Genomic DNA, 24069 nt, shown 5'->3' with positions numbered 1-24069 from the left:
TGGTGGGTAGCAGAGGAGATGGGTTAGCTGGGGGTTTTAGCACACTCTGGCCATCTCTGCAGCTCCTTGCCAGGAGCATGGGGACGGGAAAGCGGCATTTCCTCTGCAGCCCCAAGCTTCCAAGGCTACTCTATCCACCCCCAGTCCGTTTCCCAAAGAGCCCTAGGCCATTTCAGTGGAAGAACAAGAGAGAGAGAGAGAGCGGAGAGAAAGAAGGAAGAGGAAGGAGTGGAGAAAGGGAGGGAAAAAGAAAGGAATGAAGGGAGAAAGAAAGAAAGAGGAGGAGAGGAAAAGAGACAGAGAGGAAGAAAGAAAGAAAATGAAAGAGAAAGAAAGGAGTCTTTTGTGATAGAAGTCAACTCCCTAGAAGAGATCTCAAGGGGAAATTGCTTGTCAAATAATTTCAAGGAAATGACATTTTGACAATGAGCAAATGAGGCTTTCCTCCCACTTCCTGCCATCCGTCTCCATGTCTCTCTTTTCAATCTCTCTCCTCCCACCCTTGCTTCATTCCTCTGGCAAGCAGAATCCCTCTGGTACTCCCTGTGCCCTCCTCCAGGGTCAGCTGAGCGCTGCCTTCTTGATGATGCTACATTAGGAAACCGTTAAAACCCAAAATCTTGGATTGTTCCAAATTCCCCCATTCCTCCCCCAGGACCCTACTCCAGACATGACTCCACTAGTAGTCAGCAGGGAGCACAGCTGCTACTCTGACCAGGGAGAACATAGGCGACCCAGAGTCAGGTCTCACTCCTGAGTCCTGCCCCTGCCCCCTGCACTTTGCCAATCATGTGTGACTTTGGAGGAGGTGACTTCGCCTGCCTAAGCCTCTGTTTGCTCCTTTGAGACAAAATGGATAGAACAGCTTCCGGGTCAGGTCTGTGGTTCCAACACTCCGTGACCACGGATGGGCACACACAGGCTTGCACAGGTGTGAACAGCTAAGGAACCACATGCAGATGGAAAGCATCCTGCTGACTTGGCCCTGAGATCCAGCCAGAACCTACCTGCCCAAGGTCTCCCAGTCAGACGGGGGGGACGGAGTATCCACCTAGCACAAGAGAGACCAAGGGAGATGCTGTCTGGGGTCCCCCAGCAGACACACCATGTCTCAATTTCCAGCCTCAATTTCCCCATGTCTGGTGGTAAAGCTTGCCTGAGGCCAAGAAGATTGACAACCTCTCCTTTCAAGGTAACAGAGATGAGCCAGCTGCAAGCCCTACTGCGGAGTTACGGTTATCTGGGACCTTGTTCATCCTTCTGCAGCTCCACGCAGGCAGAGCCTCCCAACGTCCCACAGCCTATGATCCCAAAGCATTCTTTCATAACCAGCACTGATTCTGTGCTGATTGTTGCCCTAAAGACCCCCACATGTCACCCACTTGACCTCTCAAACCACTCCTTGGGTAAAGCACTTATTATTGTTGCCTTTGTCAAAAGAAAAAAAGAGTGTGGCTCAAAAGTCATAAGGGTTTTGTCTAAAATCACGCAGCAAGTGAATGGCAGAGCTGGGGCTGAAGCCTGGCATTGGGACGTCCAAGTTTACTGCGCTACTGTTGTGCCACTGCTTCAGTCCCATGTGAGTGGACAGATAATACTAATACTAATGCTAATACCAATAGCATTTATTACCTTCAGGTCCTGTGCTAAACACTTCACAGGCATCATCCCATTAAATCCTCAACACTTCGGTGAGAAAGATTAACATCTCCATTTCCTAGATGAAGACACTGAGGCTGAGAGAGGTTTATCTCTCAGGTCACACAATGAATGACTGAGCAGAGGTGTAAGGTCAGATAGCTTGTAAGTGATGGAGTCAGGGTTCAAACCTGGGTGTGTAAAGAATTTTAGTTAAGGGGGAGCAAGAATTTAAGGCTTATGCTGACAGAGAATGGCTACCTTCCAGAGGCAGAACTGTGTTCTAATACCAACATTTGTGAGCCCGGGGCAGCGGCTGTCGGTGAAGGAGGGAGTAGGTAAGATTTTATTCCCAGCTCAACAAGACAAGAGGTTCATCTCATCACATCACTTCCTCTAACCTCTTATCAGTCCTAAGAACAAGTCGTGTCAACATGTTATCTTAAATCATTTTGTACTGGGACCACTTGACAATGCCCAGGGGAAGTAAGTACTTAGCCTCCTTCCTCTGGCTGGGCTTAGTCTCTGGCCTTCCTTCCTCAAGTCTCTGTGCATCCAGGGCTGCTCCACACCTTTTAAGCTCTGACTACTCCCAAACTCATGAAAGCAGAGATATGCCGACATGTCCATCATCACATTCCCAGGTGTAGCCCAGTGCCCAGCACGTAGTAGCCACATGGTGCACATTTGGCAAATGAATGAATTATTCTCTAATGGCTTCATGTGATTTAGTCACTATCAACTGGGTACCAAGTATGTGCTGGACACTTTCAATTTGGACATAAACACAAGACAAGCTATGGTTTTTCCAGTAGTCATGTATGGATGTGAGAGATGTACCATAAAGAAAGCTGAGTGCCGAAGAATTGATGCTTTTGAGCTGTGGTACTCGAGAAGACTCTTGAGAGTCCCTTGGACTGTAAGCAGATCAAACCAGTCAGTCCTAAAGGTAATCATTCCTGAATATTCATTGGAAGTACTGATGCCGAAGCTGAAGCTCCAATACTTTGGCCACCTGATGCCAAGAACTGACTCATGAGAAAAGACCCTGATGCCAGGAAAGACTGAAGGCAGGAGGAGAAGGGGACTACAAAGGATGAGAAGGTTGAATGGCGTCACTGACTCGATGAACATGAGTTTGAGCAAACTCTGGGAGATGGTGAAGGACAGGGAAGCCTGGCATGCTGCAGTCCATGGGGTCGCAAAGAATCGGACACAACTGAACTGAACTGAAACACAGGACCAGCTTGGAGGAAGTCTCAATCTCAGTGGGGCTGAAGCTTCAGTCTGATGCTCCAGAATATAGCTACCAGTACCCTTTGAAACACTTTTAGAATAACGTGGACAATGAATGAATGACAATTTATCAGAGAAACAAGCCAAATTCAGTGAGACCACAGGGATAGGAATCATTGATCTGCTTGAGGAATCAAAAAAGGCTCTGCTGGTGAAGTATGTGGTGTGACTTAAGCCTTGACAGATGAAGTGTTTGCCTTAAGCACCAGTTGGGAAAGGAGCATTGTAAACAGAGGCACCAGTATTAAAAAGAGAAAGCAGGTGTAAAATTACTAATTGGGGCTGGAATAAGTGACAAGAGATGCCCCTTCCAGACATGGCTGCATATCATGTATTTCCCAGGGGCTGGGGGTGGGTGGAGCCACGGAGAGACTGAAACATTGAATCCTAGTGAATTGAAGAAAGGAAAAGCTCTTGAATATGACATTATGATTAACAGGCTCGATCTATTTAGCCTCATTTAGATTCATTCTCATATAGAAACAAAATGAGCTTAATCATTTCAGTAAATGCATTTTCAAAAGCATCAAGGAAATGTAGGGCTTGGGTGCCAATCTCCCCAGGTCTGAGGCTCAGGAGGGAACCTGGGTTCCAGCCAGCGTTTACATCACCTGCAGGTCAGGTGTGGGAAGCATCTCCTGGGACACAGCAGAGTGTCCCAGCCCCCGTCACAGGACACAATTCATTCCCTTCTGGCCTGGTAGTAGCCCCTCTGCCTGTACCCTGCCCCCAGAAGAGAAGACAGAGGCTGGGTGGGTACTTTGGGGGCTGCATAAAGAGAGGGCTGTCCCCAAACCTGCTGACTAAGGCTCCATGAGGTGCCGCAGGAAGCGCAGTCGGGGAGGCCCCGGTCTCCAGTGTTTGCCCCTGCTCTCAGGCCATTTCCTGCTCAGATTTGGGAATTTTCAGACCCAGAGGGAAAGTCCCTTGAGACAAATATTAGAAAGAGAGAGAACGCGCACCGGATCCGCCTGGAGAGCGCGGAAGGAAAGACCAGGCTCTGTCCAAAATCCGCGCGCTAGAGGGCGGGAGGCGACGGAGCCCGCGTTACTTTCTTGAAGGCTTTGGCTTTGAGCGCGGCGCACAGGGCGACTGGAAGACAAACGGAGAAGACCGGCCCGCTGGGTGGGGGCGGGGAGGCGTTCAGTGGGCCTCCGGAGTGTGTGTGTCTGTGTCAGTGCGCCCGCGCCTGTGTGTGTGTGCGTGTGTGTGTGTGTGTGTCTGGCGCCTGTCCAAGGTGATTTCCCATAAACCACATGCCTCACAAGTCCGCTTAAAAGGCTGTGCCGAGGAGCCGGCCAGTGGAGCCCGGCTCGGGGAAAGTGAAAGTTTGTCTGGGTGCTCCGCGCGCCGCCTCGGGTCCCTCTACACTCCCGGGTCAGCAGCGCGGCCCTCGGCCAGGGCGCGGACTCTGCAGCGGCCGGCGATCAAGACAGCGAGCAGCAGAGCGAGGGCGGCCGACGCGCCCGGCCGGGACCCAGCTGCCCGTATGACCGCGCGGGGCGCCGCCGGGCGCTGCCCTCCCACGGTAAGCGATCGCCGCGGCGCCGGGCCCGGGTCGGGCTGGGACTGGAGCTTGGCGGCGCGGCGCGGCTCCTCGGAGCCCATTGCCCCAGCGCGCGCCGACTGCCGAGGCTCTTCCGTCCCCCGGCACCGGGCCCATCTTTGCACGCCGACTGTGCGAGGCCCCTCTTGCGCTGGGGCTGGGACCAGAGGCGGCCCTGCAGCTGCTCCTGGGGCTGCGGCACCTCTTTGGGGAAGGGAAGATTGCTCACCCCATTGCAGGGAGAGGCATACAGAGCTACCTGCGGGCAAAGGAGAGAGGTTTGCAGTCAAGGGGCAGAAGCTCCGTCCTAGACTCTCTCCACCGCCAAGGGACAGGCGGAATGGCTGTGCGCCTGAGGGTGGCGCCTGCCCAGTGGGCATTCCACACGGGCCACACGCATGCTTCTAGGTCCTGCTGGGGAGTGGGCGGTTCTGAATGGGGAAAGTTCAGGTGCCATCCAGCTTATAGAATGCAAGGCAGAAGGAAGGAGCCGGGCAAGCCACTACTTGTTCCAGCTCACAGACAGGAGCTGTTGGGCACTTGGGTGGCTGGATCAAGTCTATTTTGTGGGGGACGGGGGTCCCAGAGTTGCCTGGTGCCGGCTCTGGATCTTCCTGCAGATTCAGGTTCAGTCAGTCGGGGAGCGTCTGGGCTTGATGATGGTAGAGGAGGTGGAAGGAAGGTTTGGGGTTGCAGAACTGTGGACAGGGGCTGCAGGCTGTTCACCACTGCCCTGCCCTAACCATGGACTGTAGCTGGGGCAGCTGCTAGATGGTGCAGAGTGACTCCATTAATGAACAGTAAGTGGTCTGCCAATGGGTTTGCTTCTGAGGAATTCTAGAGGAGAAACCTGGTTGCGGGGGTGGGGGGGGTGTGGGCAGCGAGAGAAGCAGAAAAATATTCAGAGGATAAGGGAGGGAGGTTGCAAGTAGGGTGATAGGGACAAGCCCTTCCACGAGGAGGAAGAGCCAGCTGAGAGAGATGAGATGGGGTTAGGAGGGGAAGTCAGGAAGGGTGAGGTGACGGGCAACAAGACAAATAGGGGCTGGAAGTGAGACGGTGAGGAAAGAGGAGGAAGGTAAATGTGGAAAGAAAGAAGCTGATTTTAGACAGGAGCAGCCTGAGGGTCCACTCATGCTAAAGTCTCTCCAGGGACCATTTTGCTGGGGAATTTGGGACAGGGTGAGAAGCAGGTGAGGATGGGTGGCTGGGCTGAGATGTCCCAGAGTCTCTCTGAGCCTGAAGCAGAGATTCCTAGGGCTGCCCCAGAGGCCAAAGCTGGTGGGTGGGAAGAAGAAAGGAGGGGGGAGAAGAGCCGGCCCAGCCAGACGCAAGCTAGAGTGTTAACCCTTGGGTACCTGTCCAACTCCTCCTCTGAGGCCAAGTCAAGGCCCCAGGTGCGGGGGTGGTCCCCTTTGGCCACCTTCAAAGTCAGCCTCCCACGTGGTGGCTGTACACTCCCCACACTGATGCCTGAAATAACCCCAGAAGCCAGGCAGCCCTTGGGGTTAAGCATTGCCCTCTCCTGGCTGCCCTTGAACATCAATATCTTGAATTGTCTGTGGCAAGGCTGTCTTCCTGAGCATCCCCTTCCCCATGGACCCTTTCCTCCAAACCACTGACACCTGAGGCTTGGAGCCTCAGGGGCAACCAGCCTGGGGCAGAGACATACCTTCTGCATGGCCCAGTTTCCTCCTGTGGGTCCTGAACTGCAGGTTCCTGAGGGCTGGCGCAGCCATTGCCACCCAGAACTCCCTCCTCAATTACCCAATAGAGCCTGGTGTTCCCTCCATGACTCTTCTCCCTCTTCCACCGTCTCCCTCTCCCAGGTCAGACCAAGACCCTCACCAGACCCTGGTGCTGAATGGCACTGGGCTGTCCTGAGCCTCTTTCCTCCAGGCCGCCCTTCCCCCTCCTCTCTCTGCCATCAACTCCACCCTCCCCATATTTGCCGGTCTTACTGTGGCCCCTCCTCCCTGCAACCTCCCTGGAGCCCAGCCAGGGCCTCTCTCCTCCCTGGTAAGAGCTGACAAACATTTTAGGCTTTTAGTTCTATGTAAATCAGCATGTTGCTGTGAGCTGTTTCACAGCCTCCAGTGTGCTATTTGTTTGCACTATTTGTCTCAGCATCTGGATTAAAAGGCAGAACCCAGAACCCAGGAAGGTACCAGCCCACACCCCACCCAGACAGCATTTTCCCAGACCTACCAGGAGGTGACATCCAGCTGGGGTGAGACAGCCCAGGGGTCTTTCTCTGCCTCTGGCTGAAGAAGGCGGTACCTAGAGCCAGGGAAAGGGCTAAGGGAACCTTGGCAAGGAGGAGGGAAGTGGAATGACAGGGTGTCAGGAGCTCGTCCATCACTCTGGGGATGAGCAGCTACTGGGTCAGGGGGTTGCTGAAAGAGGGGAGAGATCTCAGAAAATGTTCTTGCAATGATAAGAGCTGTCAGGCTGGATGCAGAGCCTGATGGGGCTCTGATAGGCAGGTGCCAGCCAGGGATGGTCTAGAGTTGGCACTGCTGCCTCTGATTAATCAGTTAGGCTCTTTTTGACACACACCCCCAGGGCTCCAAAGGTCTGTGATGCAGGATAGGTTCCCAGTGAAACTGAGTTTGGGCCCCTGGTTTTTCCATTAGCAGAGCCAGACATGCATGGAATCAGGTAGGAGGAAGGGCTGAGCCCAGAGAGATGTCTCTGGCTCCAAGTGTGGAAGCCAGCCAGTGTAGGAACATGAACTTGAGAGGAGTGGGCAGCTCCCAAGATGCCTGGCTCAGTGTTTGATGTTGCAGAGTCAGAATAATGGGTAGAAGCAAGTCCTGCATTCAAGGAGTTTCCTGTGACTGGCATTTAGACTGGTAGGCACAACTCCCATGTCAATGTGTAGAATGGCTTGGCCTGGGTTAATCTGGGAAAGCTTCTTGGAGGAGATTACATTTGGGTTGTTATCAAGGGAGAGCAGGGTTGTGCGTGGTTCTTAGGAAATCTTGAGGAAGGTGGCTTTGGGAATGCTGTATTCTGGGATGAGAGGCTGAGCCTGTAGCATGGTAGGTCTGAGGTCCTTGTTTTTCCATCCTCAGCAGGGCAGGGTGGTTCCTGGGGAGTGTGAGAGAGCTGGGGAGAAATGATGCCCTCTCTATCACAGACATGGCTGGGCCCTCTGCTGCTGCTGGCCTGTCTCCTGGTGAGCAGTGGTGCTACCAAGGAGGTGTCGGAGAACTGTAGCCACATGATTGGGAACGGACACCTGCTGTTCCTGCAGCAGCTGGTGAGTGTGTGGCCCTGCCTACCCCAGCTTCTCCCCACTGGGGAAACGGAGGCAGGGAACAGGGCTGAAGAGAGGGGTTGTAGGCAGAGGAGTACGGCTGTGCAGGATGTGGCTTGTGGCTCCCACTAGCTCCACAGATGTTCTTCTCATTGACATTCTAAAGGTCAATGCCTCTGACCCCTCCCCCACCCCCAATCCTGAAGCCCTCTCCAGCTCTCCTGCAGGCAGGGGACAGGGTGGGCTTCTAGCTGGTTGCCTGGGTTAATGATGGCCTAGAATGCCCATCAACGACTCTGAAAAGGCTTGTAAAACCTGCTATCCCTCAATGGGATGCTTCCTTCGAGGAGCCAGCCCAGTCTGCCTTCTGTGTCCAAATGTTGCCTCTAGCTCCTGCACTCCCAAATGTGCCGCCAGCCTGGCACCAGGGCCTCAGCCAGATTCGGAAGGGAGGCTCCCGGCTGACTCCCAGCCCTACCCCGACACTTCTCTGGCTCTTGCCCGAACCCTGGGGCTGGGATGGCCTGCTTACTCGGGCCTTGAAGGAACCCATGCCTCACCCTCATCAGGCCAGCAGAGATGTCAACAATTCCTAGCATGGTTCAGCCAGGCAGAATCAGGTTGCTATCATGGCTGCTGTCCCGTTCAAAAGAGAATTTGCCATCCCTCTGGCCAGGAAGGCAGGGTGGAGCCCCACTGGCTAAGGTCAGCTCCAGGGCCTTGAGTCTGGGGCCTGTGGGCTGGTCTCCTGTCTCTCTTACCCCCTATGCTTTTCCTCCTGTATGTAGCTGCTGTAGCAATACAAAGTAGACCAAGAATCACTGCATTATTTGAGGCTCAGAATCACAGAACCACAGCTCTGAAGGGCAGCAGGGACTATAAGGGCATCTAGCCCCAGTCCGTATATATCCTGAATTCCTAGAGCTTGTCTAACCTCTGCTTAAATTCCTTCCAGGACAGGGGGCTCACTACCTCCCACAGGAGATTATGTCCTCTATCCTGTATTAGACAGTTCTTCCTTATAACAAACTGGCATCTGTCAGACTTCATAAAGTAGGAGGTACAAGAAGAGACTTCTAGTTCTTCTCCAGCCCTCCCCTGGCCATATGGAAGTCACAGGTCTTCCCCTAGCCTTAGCTCTGTTTTCTCACATATGGTTGGGGGAGGTGGATGAGGATCAAACCCCAGAAACTCTAGTTTCCATCCAGAAACTCTAGTCCCCATTCTTAGGCAAGCTCAGTGAAACTGCAGACACCTGTCACCACTAGCCTGCTCTCTCTTACAGATTGACAGTCAGATGGAGACCTCGTGCCAAATTTCCTTCGAGTTTGTAGACCAGGAGAAGTTGGTGAGTTATGGCTGTTTACAAAGCCCATAGGCCCATATGTATGCACTTACCAGGGTGGGTGTATGTGGGCAGGAGAAATCCTAGAGCTGTGCAGGGTATGCATGTGAGGACCACTGGGTGCCCAAGTCTGGGGTGCCGGGGTCCAGGGTTGGACAGGGTCCTGGGCTCAAGTCCCCTGCTGTGCCCTTCTCCTGGCTTGGCACATGTCAAGGTCTTACAATGTGTCAGGCACTTTTGATCCTGACTATGTGGTTCACTCATCTTGTTTATGAAAGGTCAGGGGAGAGGGCATAGCTCAGAATCAGTGGAGGCCTGATTTGAACCCAGGAAGGCAGGCTCTAAGGCCTAAGGCAAACCAATACTTCTTCTGGGTCACATGCTTTGCTTAAGGACGTCACCTCCATCTAACAGCCAGACCAGCAACCAAGGGAATCAGTCCAGCCCTTTCCCTCTTCCTCCTTATCCCACGCCCAACCAGATACCGAGTGATGCTGGTTCTACTCCTCAGCATCTCTGGGTTCTGGGGCCCCACCCCATCAGTTGCTTGGACAATTTCAGAAACCTCCTAAATGGCCTCCTCTCCTCCAGTGCACTCCTCATCCCACCACTGGGGGGAGCTCTCTGAACCACAACTTGTTATCTTCACTGCCTTTCCTGAACCTGGAGACCCCCTCACTCCAGGGTAAAGCCTTGGTTGTCTAGCCTGGGTTTACAAGTTCCAGTCTCCATCACACAGCCCAACCCACTACCCCCATTCTGTGTTCCTTCCTGCCTCCAAGCCTTTGCACATGCATGCTCTTTCTGATGCCTGTAATGCCTTTCCAGCTGTCTCCACCCCAGCCTTTATGCCACATCTATTCATCTTCTTGCCTGATACAACATCACCATCATGGCCAGAGTTTGCCCCCATCTCTGAGCTTCTGCACACCTGACCTATACACACTTCCATTAGAACTGGAGGCCAATCTCACGGTCCAAGGAGTAACCTCAGTGTTCCACTCACACTCTCACCTCACCAAGCATTTACTACAAGGAACCTATCAGACCAGGTACTAGGAATATAGAGCTAAAGCAGAATCTTCATTGAGGCATCCACCATCTTTTTAGGGAGACAAAACACTGAGGTTATTCTTTGGACCCTGGAGTAGTCTCCAGTACCCCTGTGGCTGGGAGGATTAGAAGGAGCCATATGGTAAAGAGCTTCTTGTGAAAGCAAGGCAAAAGAGGGTCAGAGACAAAAAAAGAGAAGTTCCTCAGAACCCAACCTACCTATGCACCCTCAATCTGAGCTCACCTTTCAGAAATCCAAGGACTACTCTGGTCACAATCCACATTTCCTTCCCTCTAGGAAAAGGAATCAGTTGGGAATGCAATCCCCAGTAGTGTCAGATCTCAACAAGGGAGAATGAAAGCCAGCTGAGGGCAGTGTTCTCCGTCTTCTGGAGTGGATGGTCCTCTCCTCAGGAGCAGTGATAGGGCAGTCTGTCTGGGAGGGGGGCATCTGGCACAGAGCCTGGGCTCCCAGGTGGCATCAGCCAGGTCATAAACTCCAAGTTACTTTCCAGGATGATCCCGTGTGCTACCTTAAGAAGGCATTTCCCCTGGTGCAAGACATAATGGAGGATACCATGCGCTTCAAAGACAACACCCCCAATGCCAAAGTCATTTTCCAGCTCCAGGAACTCTCTCTGAGGCTGAAGAGCTGCTTCACCATGGACTATGATGAGCAGGACAAGGTAGGAGGGCCCTGGAGCTGGGAGCACTGAGGGAGAGAAGGCAGAGGGCAGCTGCGGTGGTACCATCCCTGCCTGTAAGCACAGAGATGCTCGCTGGCCTCACCCCCGGTCATTGCTCAGTTGTGCTCTCACTCACATATTCATTCCACAAACCTTTGCCGAGGACTCACTGTGCAGGAGGGACAGTATGAAGCCTTGCTGACATTCCTCAGGAGCAGGAACTACATGGTTCCCAACCTCTGGGAGCTTACAGTTAAGTGAGGGTGGCAGTCACTAAACAAACCATGACACAAGTGGATAGAATTTTAACCCATGAGGACTATTGGTTCAGTCAACAAAGAATCAATGAGTGTCTATTGTGTACCAGGTGTTGTTCTAGACTCTGGGGAACAGCTCTGATCAGACAAAATTCCCCACATTCATGGAGCTTAGATGTGAGGGTGGTGAGACAGTTAACAAAATACATAAATAAAGTAGAAGTAAAGTGCCAATAACTGCATTGCAGAAAGCAAACCAGAAAGGGAAGACCAGAGGAGGTGAGGGAGAGAGCCAGGAAGGAGAAGTACATGGGGCTCCAGAAGAGAGAAATGGGACTTGGATTTAAAAGGCAGTGGGGAAGAGGAGACAGGGAAGGCTTCTGAGTAAAAAGATATTCACTTGATGTTCAAAGATAAGTAAGAGTTAGGAAGCATGAAAGGTGGTCAGAGTGTTCCAGAACAGAGAACCCTGGGCACAGAGCCCTAAGTGAGCAGGGGCACGCACATTCAGGCCCTCCCAGCGTGGTTGGCATGGTCAAGGCCTGGGAGTGAAGGCAAGAGAGCCACAGAGGTGGGAGCCCGGGTCTCCCAGCTGGGTGATCCAGATCAGCTGGGTCTAAAAAATGCGGGATTTTGTTTAAAGTGTGAGTGAGTCAAGTTTCTCAGTCGTATCTGACACTTTGCAATCCCATGGACTGCAGCCTACCAGGCTCCTCCATCTATGGGATTTTCCAGGCAATAGTACTAGAGTGGGGTGCCATTTCCTTCTCCAAGGGACCTAGTCTAACTTGTGCTGTGAGACCATTCTGGCTGCTGTGCTGGGAAGGGTGTGTAGGGATCAGGGATGGAGGCTGAGCAGCCAGCAGGAGATGAAAGTCCAAGGCGGCTTGGACTAGCTTTGTGCAGTGAAGGTGAGGCCAGGGGACACCTTCTGAGTTTAGAGAAAGAGCCAGGGGATTTGGTGATGCAGTGGCCATGTGGAGCTGAGGGAAGAGAAGAAAGACAATGGTTTTGTCTGCAGCCCATAGAGTTCTGGTGATGCTGAAGTGGGACAGAGCAGGTTTGGGGGAAGGGCAGGAGTTTCAGGCTGGGGCACATTATGCTTGAGATGTTTGTGAAATGGCTGAGTGGAGATGCTGAGTAGGTCGGTGGATGTACGTGTCTGGAGTTTGGCTGGTGATTGACAGACGGAAGCAGTGTCGGTCTGAAGGTCATCTGTGAAGCTAGGGGTCTTCATAACATTGCCAACTGTGAGAAGAGAAACAGGCCCAGGAATCTCAGCATTTATTTAGAAGTCAGGCACAGGAAGGGGGCCTGGCAAGGAGACTGAAGAGCAGCATGAGGGGTGGGAGGAAACCCAGGAGAGTGTGGATCACTGAGCCCATGTAAAAGAGCGTTTCAGGATGGGAAGAGTAGTCACCTTTATCAACCGGGGTTTGAGACGTCAAGCAGGAGAAGGGCTGAAAAGTGTCTGATGGATTTGGCAACGTGGATGTTGGAGGCAGGTGCCAGAGCAAGTGGACAGAGAGTGAGGAAGTGGAGACAGCACTGTGGAAGAACCTGGCTCAAAAAAAATGTACAAAAAGAGAGCTAGCTGGAGGGAGGGTGGGATGGAGAGAGGAAAGATTTTTAAATAAGAGAAGTATTAGATCTGTGGTTTTCCAGGGTTGAGGTTCATAAGAATCATCCGTGGAGCTTGTTTAAAATGCAGATTCCTGGACTTCCGTGGTGGTCCAGTGGTTAGGACTCGCACTTCTACTTCAAGGGGTGTGGGTTCGATCCCCCTGGTCAGGGAACTAAGATCCTGCATGCCGCACGGTGTGGCTAATAATAATAATAAAAGCAAAAGGAAGTCTTCATTTAAAAATTGCCAATTCCAAAACACCTTTCCTTTTAAACAAATAAAAACTCAAATAACTTCTAGTAAAAAAAAAAAACCCTTAAAATGCAAATTTCCAGTATGTACCCCTAGAAAGTCTGATTCACTAGGTCTGTGGGTGGGCCTTGGAATCTGTATTTTAGCAAGCCACCTGCCCTGCACGTTGCAGGGATGCTGGGAGGTAGGGAGCAGGTGAAGCTAGAGGAGCAGGTCTCCTGAAGAGCTGGCAGGGGAGGGATTCAGAGCTCCGGAGGCGAAAAACCACTGCCTCTGTTGAGACAGGTAGACACCAGGACATTCTGTCCTTGTTTTCTCTGTGACATATGAGGTGAAGTATGAAGAACACAGATATATTGTAAGAAAGACAAGAGGAAGAGAACTCACCTCTTCCTTACAGTTGCCCTGGCAGGGAGGCAGGCAGGGATTGTCGTTTGACTTGACAAATGAGGAGATGAGCCCAAGCTGGAAAGTTCGTTTGGCCAGTGTTGCTGAGTTGGTGAGTAATGAAGCCAAGCCCGAGGCTTCCCATTCTCACGTTCCTCTCTCCTTTAGCTGATAAACATTTACTGAGGACCTGCTGTGCACAGCCCCTGGGCATCCAGCGGTGCTTTCAAGGACTTCAGTGCCTAGTAAAGCGCATAGTTCTTCCCTGTGCAGCTCAGTTTAAGGAAGGACTTGGGAGTCATCAGAAGGCGGGCTATAGATGTGCTGAAGCCATGGGCACAGTGTCTGGGGGTGAGTGGAATGCCAGCCTGTGGAAGTCAAGTGGAGGGGGGCAGCCTAGTAAGGAGACTGAAATTGAGCAGCTCAAGGGGAGGGAGGAAAACCTGGAGTGCGGTGTTCTCAGATACTCAGTGGGCATGGGGGGCCTAGGTCCCATGAGCAAAAGAGAAAATAGCAGCTCAGCAGACAGGACTGGGGCATCCTGGGCTCTCCTGCCAAGACACACCAATGCCAGAGAAGGACCCACAGCCCCATGGCCTCGTCCAGGCCTTTCTCCTCACCACAAAGGATGCTCTTTCTAAAGAATTAGAGCCTTAGGCTCCACCCACCTCCCCAACATGCCCCAGAAGTTTTCTTTGCTCTGTGGATAAGATTAATGGTTCTTGACACGGCCAACAAGACCCCACAGGACCTGGTCCTCGCTCACCTCTCTCCACTGCATCTCTGGCCACTCTCCTCCTAGATGGCTGTGCTATAGCCTACTCTAGCATTCTTTTTCATCTTTTAACATTTCAGGTTCTTTATTGCACAGTCTATTCCTACTACCTGGACAGCTCTCTCCAACCCCACCTCCTTTCCTTGTTAACTCTTGCTCATCTTTTAGTCAGTTCCCTGGGGATTCCCCCAAGCCCTCATTTAGTTCCCCTTGTTAAACACTCTCAGATAATTCTTCTTAGGACTCACTGCACTTGTAACAATGCTGGTGACCTGATGGACTCAATGTCCAACTTAGCCAGAGACCACCTCTCTCTGATTCATTACATGATTCCCAGGTAGTTACTATATGCCTGGCACATAACTATGTGTTAAATGGAGCCATGAATAAATGATAAATCTCACCACCTCAGGACACAGGGGTCCTAAAAACAGGGGTAGAGGGCAGGGAGAAAACAAGAGAAAAAGAAGACGGATGTGAGAAAGGCCAAGGGAGTTTGACAAAAAAAGCTAGACACGGGACCAGTGCTTATTCTCATCAAGGGGGCTCTGCTCTCCTTCCAGGCTTGTGTCCGAACATTCCATGAGACGCCTCTCCAGTTGCTGGAGAAGATCAAGAATGTCTTTAATGAAACAAAAAATCTCCTTAAAGAGGACTGGAACGTTTTCAGCAAGAATTGCAACAACAGCTTTGCTAAGTGCTCCAGCCATGGTAAGCACGGAAGGGGCCGGCAAGTGTGGGGCTGGGGCAGGGTGAGTGGAACAGAGGTGCACTGGGTTGGGGGGGTGACACATTGGGCTGGAGGGACCCCTGGGAGGCAGCCTGGCTGCTACTTGTGCTCCTGTGTGTGTAGACGTGCTTGTTTTGTGTACGTATGTGGCTTCGTGTACCTCTGAGTGGTCCTAGGCACATGTCTTTTCTGACATGTGTGTGCATGCACACCTACGTATGTCTGCATGTTGAGGCATCAAGAAGGATCAAGCTGGTGGCTGTGAGATCAGGGAATGGAAAAGGGGGCCCTCTCAGAGAGCCCTGTAGGCATGGCAGCTTTCCCACTGGCTCTGCAGGCTGGCTGAACGTTTGGGGGGTTCCGTGGACAGAGCAGAGGCTCCATCCGGGAGTCAGGGCTTGCTCCAGGAGCCCTGCTGTGAATCACCAGGATAGCCTGGCTCCAGAAGTCCCCAGGACGCCTTGAGTGTCCCCTCAAGGGACAAGATTGGATTTGAAGTCTGAGCATCATTCGAACCCTGGCAGTGCTGGCCCAGCTGCGCACATATGTACCCTGCATTGTCCTCGTCTCTACGTCCTGTGCCACGTGTACCCACCCACCTGCTCCCCGAGGCAAGGGCTGAGGCCCTGCGACCTGCCAATGGCCAAGTCCAGTCTCGTCGCTTCAACCCCAAGGCCTCAAGCCTTGGCCACATGCCAGCCCCAGCCTGTTCCTGCCTGTGGTCGTGGCTGTGTAGCCCCCTGCTGTGCATGAAACCACCTTGCAGCTTTCCAACCAAGAGTGTCTTTGGGGCTTGAGGGTGTCTTGTGTTAGAGGCCACTACTCAACATCTTGGCTGCCTGTTGTCACCCCTGGCTTGGCGTCTGGCCAGCTGGATCTCCAGAAAGGGCAGTTTTCTGGTCTTCCCTGACCCCATCCCCCAACCTGTGTGTCTAAACCCCACTCTGCTCTTTTCCTGCAGTTTGTTCCTTTCCTGTCTAAAGCCTGTGTCATGAGCATTGGCTCCAGTCCTGTCCTCACCTCAGCCCCAGGGCTGAGTTAGGGCCTGAGGGGACCCCCCAGACCCACATCCCCTCTCCATCCCTCTGGGAAAGCTGTGCTGGAGGCTGGTGACTCTATCTCCTCCCCATCCTTCTCTCTCCTTCTCTCTGTGGTTCTTTCAGATGTGGTGACCAAGCCTGATTGCAACTGCCTGTACCCCAAAGCCACCCCTAGCAGTGACCTGGCCTCTGTCTCCCCTCAGCAGTTCCCCACCCCCTCCACAGCCCCTATGGCTGGCTTGACCTGGGCTGACTCTGAGGCAACAGATGGCAGCTCCCTCTTGCCCAAAGAGCAGGCCCTTGGCACAGTGGACCCGGGCAGTGCCAAGCAGCGACCACCCAGGAGCACCTGCCAGAGTTTTGAGTCGCCAGAGACCCCACGCATTGAGGGCCACCCCACTGGAGATTCTCCTCAGCCCGGCCCTTCGGTTGGAGCCCCTGTCACTGGGATGGAAGACATTCTTGACTCTCTGCTGGGTGCTAACATGGCCCTGGAAGAGGCCTCCGGAGAGGCTAGTGAGGGTCCTATACCCCAAGGGGCAGAGCTTTCCTCCTCCAGTCTGGGAGGACGCAGTGTCCAGGCAGAGCCTGCCAGCCCCAGTCACATCCTCCCAGCATCTTCAGCACTCTCTGGATCAGGAAAGGGGCTGCAGCTTGCGGATGCAACTAGCACACACCTGCCCACACTGGGCCCCATGAGACCCACTGAGGCCTGGAGTCACACACCTGAGAAGACAGATCATCCCTCTGCCTCGCCGAGAGACCACCAGGAGCCAGGCTTGGCCAAGACCCCAGCACTGCGCCCGCAAGGCCTCAGCAGTCCCTCCGCCCCCTCTTCTCAGCCAAAGCTCCCCAGAAGCCATTCCTGGGGCCACGTGCTGTCCCTTGGGGAGCTGGAAGGCAGGAGGAGCACCAGGGACCGGAGGAGTCCCGCAGAGCTGAAAGGAGGACGAGCAAGTGAGGGGGCGGCCAGGCCCCCGGCCCGTTTTAACTCCGTTCCTTTGACTGACGCAGGCCATGAGAGGCAGCACAAGGAAGCCTCCGACCCCCAGCTCCCTGGTTTTGTCTTCCGCCTGCTGGTGCCCAGTATCATCCTGGTCTTGCTGGCCGTCGGTGGGCTCCTGTTCTACAGGCGGCGGCGGCGGGTAAGAAGAGCTCCATGGGGGAGAGGAGGGCATCTCGTGGGGTGGGGCACAGCCTGGGCGCAGGAGCAGGGCAGAGGACAACTTGGGTTCAGGCTGGGTTCTTCAGACTCTGAGAGACAGGAAGTTGACTGAGCACAGAGGGTGGGAGGTTGAAGTGGAGGGTTTCTTCAAGAATGGGGAAGGCTCAGGCTGCAAGATCGACTGGAGAGACTGGGCCAAAGGAGTAGGAGACATTCTTCCTGGGCTACAGCGCGGTGAGAACCTGGAAGGGAGACGGAGGAGGAAAGTGATGCCTGTGCAGGGCAGGGCGTTCCCGGAAACTTTGCAGAGCTGGAGGGTAAGGAGCCCCGGGACAGGAGAGGCCTCTGGAAGCCCTCTGGCCCTCTGGCTGAGGGAAGACCTGGGTAACTCTCTCATAGAGCCCCAGGGCAGCCCTGCCTGAGGATGGGGCCATGGCCCCCCACCCTCCCCCAGCTCCTCAGTGAGCCAGCTCTTTTCTGCCCCCAGAGCCATCGAGAGCCACAGATGGTGGATTCTCCCATGGAGCAACCAGAGGGCAGGTGAGGGTTTGGGGGAGGGGGCTCTGGTAGGCAGGGGTGGGAGGCCTGTCTTGGCATCTATTTTCCATCTAAATTTGGAGGAGACTTTCTGCCGCTTGCTCTAAGGAAATGAAGCTCAGAACAGGATGCGGGGGTGGGTGGCGAGAAGGAAGCATGTCTCTTCTTCCCTAGATATCTGGGATTTTTCCTAATTTCTTTTTAGGGTTAGGCAGTTCTGGTCTCCCAAATCTGAGAGGGCTGGAGCATGTGGGTGAGGGTTTTGGGGTTCCCTCACTCCTTGGCCTCTGCTGAAGTCTTATTCCAGCCCTGTGCTCTGCCCACAGCCTCCTGACCCAGGAGGAGGACAGACAGGAGGAACTGCCAGTGTAGACGGAATCCTAAGGTAAAACTCTGATCTGGAGCTCTCTCCACTCCTTAAAACTGGTTAAACCCAAATTTTCCACTCACCCTAACTTGTTTGTGGTACCACCAACTCCTCTGAGGCTCCCGCCCTTGACTCCTTTCTCTCTCTCTCTGTCCTACTCCCTTTTCCATTCATCGCCAAGTCTGGCCAACCCTCTTCTCCCCAGGTCCTCAGGTCTCCCATCACTGCTTCACTCCCTCCACCCCATCTGAGGCCAGGCACTGTTAATTCTGAATCAGGCTAGTATTTCTGCATCGAACTTCGACTTTTGCTGCCATCTTTCATCCCAGAGCAACCAAACTGTTTGTGTAAAGTCTTCAGCCCCCAGGGGAATTTCAGCAGCTCTGCATCACCAACCACTTCAACTCAACATTCTCAGCTTGGCTCCCAAGCTCCTCCAGCAGCAGCCCCTCACACACATCTCTTGCCAGCTTCCTCTCTATGTGCACCCTGATTGGAGCCTTCCTTCCAACCAAGACCATTTCTGCCTCCCTGCTTTTAGATCCATGGAGACATAGAAGCATGATCCTAGAAGGGCTCTTGGGGGGTCATTTGGTCTAGAATCCCACTGTAGAGGGGCCTCCCCTCTCTGCATCCCTGATGGGGAGTCAGCCAGCTTCTGGTTACACACTCTCAGCCACAGACAAGCTCCCTGCCCTGTCCCAAGAGCACCGTGGGGAAGTCCTTCCTTATTTGAACGTAACTGGCTTCCTGCCCCCTCCCCATCTTCCGTCATGAGAGCCTTCCAATATTTAAACTCACGTGTCCATGTCCCCTTTAAGAATTCTCTAGGCTAAGGGTGGCCAAGACCCTCAAGCATTCCTTATATGATATGGTTTTCAGACCCCTCACCATCCTGGTCATCCTCCTTTGGACACACTAGTTTGTCAATGTCCCTCTGAAAACGTGACTCTCAGCTCTAGACATAGTTCTCCCCGATATTGTCTGACCAGCTCAGAGTTCAGAGGGACTGTTACCTTCCTTGATATGGACAGTGTTCTTCTATTTGTACCAATTAAGACTGCATTGCTCTTTTGTTTTGGTTTTTTTAACCACCACATCATTCTGTTGTTATATGTTAAGCTTGTGGTCTATTGAACCCCCTAGTTCCATTTCCCCTAAACCTGTGGACTCTATCCTGTACTTGGAGAACTTAATTTTATTTTTAACCAGTGTGCAAGAATTTATATTCATCCTTGTTAAAAACCACCTTGTTGGTTTCAGCCCCTCACCCGAGCCAACTGAAATTGTTTTGAATCCTAATTCTGTATTCACAGCCCTCCCAGCATGTCTCCTGCACATCAGTGAGTGTCTTCTGTTGTCTTCACCCATGTATTTGATAAACATGTGACTCTTATCACTCCTCACCCCTGGCGGCCCAATTCCAGGCACTCCGTAGCCCTCCTCCCTTCCTTCCCCTCAAACCACAATCAGCCTGCAGGAATCAGCTCTTCCTGATGGTCTCCATCATCCTCTGGTTGCTCCTTTAGTTCCTACTCATCTGCTTTTTTGTATTTAACATGCTATATTGATTTGCACTTCCTTGGATGTTGTTTTGTTTTCATACATTTTAAAATCTTTATGCGTATGAGTACCCCTAAGGAGTCTGTAAGCCCCTGAAGCACAGGGACTGTGTCTTCTACTTTTTTTGCATTTTCTTTTCTATCCTGAGTCCTAAACCGAGAGGGCCTCTTCATGCTTCATGCTAAGAACTCAATAGATGTTGACTGATTGGTTTCAGGGCTGCCTGGCTGATTGACACTGGCTGGCTGTCTCTAACTGGCCCGCCTTCTGCTTGACCAGTTAACTAGCTAACTAGTTGACTCTGACTGGCTGGCCAACTAGATGGATGACTCTAACCAACTAACTAGGTAGTCACTGCCTAACTAGCTAGTTGATTGATGAAGCTGATTGGCTAACTGACTAGCTGCCTGCTTGCCTAAATTGCTGATTGGCAGGCTGGCTGACTAGCTGGAGAACCCATTCACATTTCTAGTCACACCCCATGCCAAATGCAAGCCAGCACTTCAGGCCTTCTCATGTGTAGAATGACAGGTCTGGGCCACTCCTAGAGAGATAAGGGATCTGCCAAATGCTCAAAACCAGGTGAGCCTATTTAGAGAACAGTATCAGACAGCAAAAGCATCTGCCTACAATGTGGGAGACCCAGGTTTGATCCCTGGGTCGAGAATATCCCCTGGAGAAGGAAATGGCAACCCGCTCCAGTACTCTTGCCTGGAAAATCCCATGGCCGGAGGAGCCTGGTAGGCTACAATCCATGGGGTCGCAAAGAGTCGGACACAACTAAGCGACTTCACTTTCTTTCTTTAAGATATAACACATGTGTTCCACATGTGAAAGAGATAACACTTCCTGGGGTCCACCTTGTTGGTAAGGTAGACTCAAATGGGTCAGATGGGAAACTGGCAGGGCTGTGAGAATGAGGCAGACCCCTCAGAACTTGCAAGCAGAGGATGGAACAAGGTCCCTGGGGACTTCATGGCTCAATGCTGCACCACCCTCTGACTGGTCGCCCACCTCCCTCCTTGGTCTTGGCCCTCTGCCTGCCTAATCTCAGGCCCTCCCAAGCTTTCTTCTTCCTCCCCTTAAGATTTCACTTAGAGACTAATCCAGGGCCAGGGCCACATATAGACCCCTACTTGGATCCTGCCCTAAAGTGGTCTCCAGGCCAGGCAGCAGGAGCCTTAGGGCCAACTGAAGACTGCTGCCCTAATGAGAGGGGGAAACACAGAGGCAGAGGTATGAGAGAGGGACCTTCAGAAAGGAAATGTGGACCCTGACCCCTCCACTCCAAGGAACCAAGAAATAGGGGCAGTGGGCTGGAGCCTGCCCACTTGGTTATTCTTCCCTTCTGGCCCCAGCAGGGCCTGTGGCCCAGCCATACCGAGCATGGCCCATGTCCAGTTTATGGTCCTGCCCGCCTGCCTTCCAGAGCATGGGAATGGGCTGGGGGCCAGAAGCTATGGTCCCATTTTTCCTGCTTATCCATCACGGGTTTTGCTGGTAGGGTCCAGGGATAGTCAGGGAGGGAAGCTCCGCACAGGGTCCAAAGTCAAACTGTTGGATGGAGTCCAGGGGATTTCTGCTCTGGGAACAAAGCGTTCTGAAGACAAGGATGGGGGAAGGCTGGGAGACAGCAGGGCCCTGACTCCTATGCATGATGCAGGGAGGCAAGTCCCTTGGCCCATCCGGAAGGAGGCTAGCTTGCTTAGGGCTTAGCAGGCCAAATGGCAGGGTGGGAGTTTCCTTGTCTGGAACTGCCTCCAGTTCTTTCCCTTCAGATACCTCTGCCCTGCTGCCCTGAGTATTGTGTGTGATGACCTCTGTGATGAATGGTGTGGAATGGGAATGAGAAATTCCTCTTCTTTGCTAGAGTTAGCAGGATTCGCTCTTGATTTTTTTAGACCAAAGATAGTGAGATGGTCTTGCCTGGGAGGGGGTGCATCTAAGGACACTCAAGTGCCCCCTTCCCTCCTTGGTAGACCCCTCCACTTGAGTAACGCCCATCCCAGCTCCGCTCAGACCTCTGCCAGGCCCTGCTACCTCCCCCTGTGGTCCCTGGTTCCCCAGGAGGAGGTAGGAGGTGAGGCCAGTCTGTCCAGCGGCTTGGGCTGCCGCCAGAGAAAGCTGCCCAGGGCTCTTGCGGTGTCTGCGATGGTGGGGAAAGCTAGGGAAAGGATGGGAGGAAGTCCTGTCTGCAGCACCACCAGGAGCCCACAGGAACGCTCTAGCTCGCCCACCCATGTCCTCAGCGACCCCTCCCTTGACTCCCACTCAGCTGACAGCCTTTCTTTCTCTCCCCTACAGCTGGGCGCACAGGACAGTCTCTCCATGGGAGGAGATACTGTGGGGATGGCCACCACCACCCCTCCCCAACCATTCTCCCGGGAATGTGGTCTGCCCACCATGAGAGCTCCTGGACTCGGGAGAGCAGGGCTAGATCAGAGCAGCCAGGCTGGGGCTCCTCCACCCTTGACCCTCAGACTCTGGACTGACTAAGAGAGGGCTGGAGGATGCCCCCAACGCTGCTGATATTTATCAGGGGCCCTGGAGGCTCCCATCCGCTTAAGGAAGGCTGCCAAGCCTCGCTGGGGACCCTCTGCCCCTCAGGGGCCGTGTCATCTGCCCATTCCCCTCTAGGCCGACGCCTGGGCCGGGGACCCGGAGGCCCACGGGACATGGGAGAGCAGGGTGGGCACTGAGGAATGGAAGAGCCCTCGTGTCAGAGGACCTACCTGCTGCCAAGGGATCCCAGCACCGACAAGCAGGTACTTGTCTCCAGAGAGAGAAGCATGAGATTCACAGGGCGGGACAGCGTTGTTGGATTTCCCGTAAAGGCCCAGAAGACGGGAATAGAAGGCCTCTGGGCCTGCTGGTCTGCACTGATAGCCCGGAGCGGTCTGTACCTTCCACTTGCCTCAGTGCCCTCTGCCGGCAGCCAGGCAGAGAGGGGATGCCAACCCGGCCCTCAGGACCTGCCTGGCCTGACTCGCAATGCCCAGGGCAAGACCAAGTGCTGGCCTCTGCCCCGCCATCCCCCAAGGCCTGCCAGAGCTCCTGCAGGAGGCCATGCAGAGCCTCTCCTCGGAAGGAAACCATCGCACTGTGAATACTGAACCTGCCTGCTGAACAGCCTGCCCCATCCATCCCGGAGAGGAAACACTTGTCCGTCCTCCCACCCCTCCAGCCTCTCCCCAGCTTCCTGCACTGAGCGCCCGAGCCGGCCTCGCCTGTCGACTGAGGGAGCCCCTGAGCCCTGACCTTCTGCTGACCCGGCTCTGACTCCCTGGGATGGATCAGGGTGGGAGAACTTCCCGGGGCCAGCAGCCAGAGCTGGTCTTTAGGCTGCGTTGTTCACCCAGGTTTCTGCATCTTGCACTTTGACATTCCCAAGAGGGACATGACTAAAGGGAGGGAGAAAAGGAGGGGAGGGACACAGAGAGAGAGACTGTAGGGTGAGCTCTGATGGCAAATAGGTCTTTGAAATTGAGGGCCTGCCCCTGAGGTGTGGCAAGGGGTCAGCACCCCTGATTCCCCCGGCTGGCCTCTCTCCCTGTCCAGGCCCCTGCTCCCACCACAGTCCAAAGGCTGCTGTCAGCAGACACCTGGGCTGAGCGGTGTCCCTGTCAGGAGCCCGGGAGGCAGTGGTCCCCTCCAGCTCTCGTCCCACCCCTCACTAGCATCATCTCTCTAACCAGGTGAGCCAGGGTGGGAGAGGGACTCGGAGAGTCCAGACAGCTGCTTCCAGTCTGCCTTGAGGGCCTCAGCTCCCTCGACCTGCCAGTGGCTGCGACTCAGAGTTCTGGGCATCAGGTGACAGGCCAGTAGACTGCCCTCAGTCTTTGTGCTACTGTGTCCCTCCTCTCCTGCTGCTCCGGGCCCTCCACCAAGAGATCCTGTTGGACTTGGCCGCTGGACCGGGGCCTATGAGCTTCCCTTCCTGTCCTTGAAAGTGAGGGTCCTCTGGTCCCTGCCTGCCCTGTTGCTATCAGTTGAGGAAAGGGCAGTGGAGGACTTTCCCCAGCAGGCCAATTTTCCTAGTCACAGACTCTATATTTGATACTAAAAACTCTGTATTTAAAAGTTGAAGGAAAAAAAAAAAACCAGAAAAAACATTCCTCCCTCACCCTCCACCCCTTGAACGTATAGTATTTTAAAGATCAAGAAAGCGAATCCAACCCATCACAGAAACTGTGCGCTCTTGGTGACCCTGGAGTGGGAGGGGCCCCTGCACACCCCCTGGGTGGCTACCCGGCTGCCTGCACAGGAACCTTCTTTTCTCTGAGAAAGTCGAGAGGGAACATTGGCTCACACACTGTGAGATTTTGTTTTTATACTTGGAAGTGGTGATTTATTTTATATGAAGTCATTTAAATATCTATTTAAAAAATAGGAAGCTGCTTTTATATTTAATAATAAAAGAAGTGCACAAGCTGCCATGTGTGAGTCATGGAAAAAGTTGCTTTTGGGGTGTGGGTGGCAAAAATGGGGGGTGGGGGTGGCCAGTAGCTACTGGGGGAGCTCCAGCTCAGCAAGCATTTTTCAAAAT

The 24069-nt window shown here is 53.5% G+C and overlaps 1 protein-coding gene across 3 annotated transcripts; it reads left to right on the top strand.

Moving 5' to 3' along the window:
• The first annotated feature begins 4237 nt into the window (after window positions 1–4237).
• CSF1 (colony stimulating factor 1) lies at window positions 4238–23959 on the top strand. Of its 3 annotated transcripts, none has more exons than XM_081486177.1 (9): window positions 4238–4462; window positions 7623–7745; window positions 9028–9090; window positions 10656–10826; window positions 14685–14832; window positions 16906–17036; window positions 17544–17596; window positions 17920–17978; window positions 21828–23959. In XM_081486177.1, exons 1-8 carry the CDS (start codon window positions 4424–4426, stop codon window positions 17963–17965), a joined length of 774 nt encoding a protein of 257 aa, XP_081342303.1. In that variant the 5' UTR covers window positions 4238–4423; the 3' UTR covers window positions 17966–17978; window positions 21828–23959. The 3 variants fall into 3 exon arrangements, with proteins under 3 accessions (XP_081342303.1, XP_081342302.1, XP_081342301.1); XM_081486176.1 differs by having other exon boundaries at window positions 16015–17036; XM_081486175.1 differs by lacking the exon at window positions 17544–17596 and having other exon boundaries at window positions 16015–17036.
• Window positions 23960–24069: the final 110 nt, after the last annotated feature.

The sequence above is a fragment of the Giraffa tippelskirchi genome, chromosome 5 (genome assembly GCF_054371585.1).
Source record: "Giraffa tippelskirchi isolate mGirTip1 chromosome 5, T2T-mGirTip1v1.2.pri, whole genome shotgun sequence".
NCBI classification, from domain to species: domain Eukaryota; kingdom Metazoa; phylum Chordata; class Mammalia; order Artiodactyla; family Giraffidae; genus Giraffa; species Giraffa tippelskirchi.
Note: the sequence above shows the minus strand (reverse complement) of the source record. Positions and strands in the feature narration are given on the sequence as shown.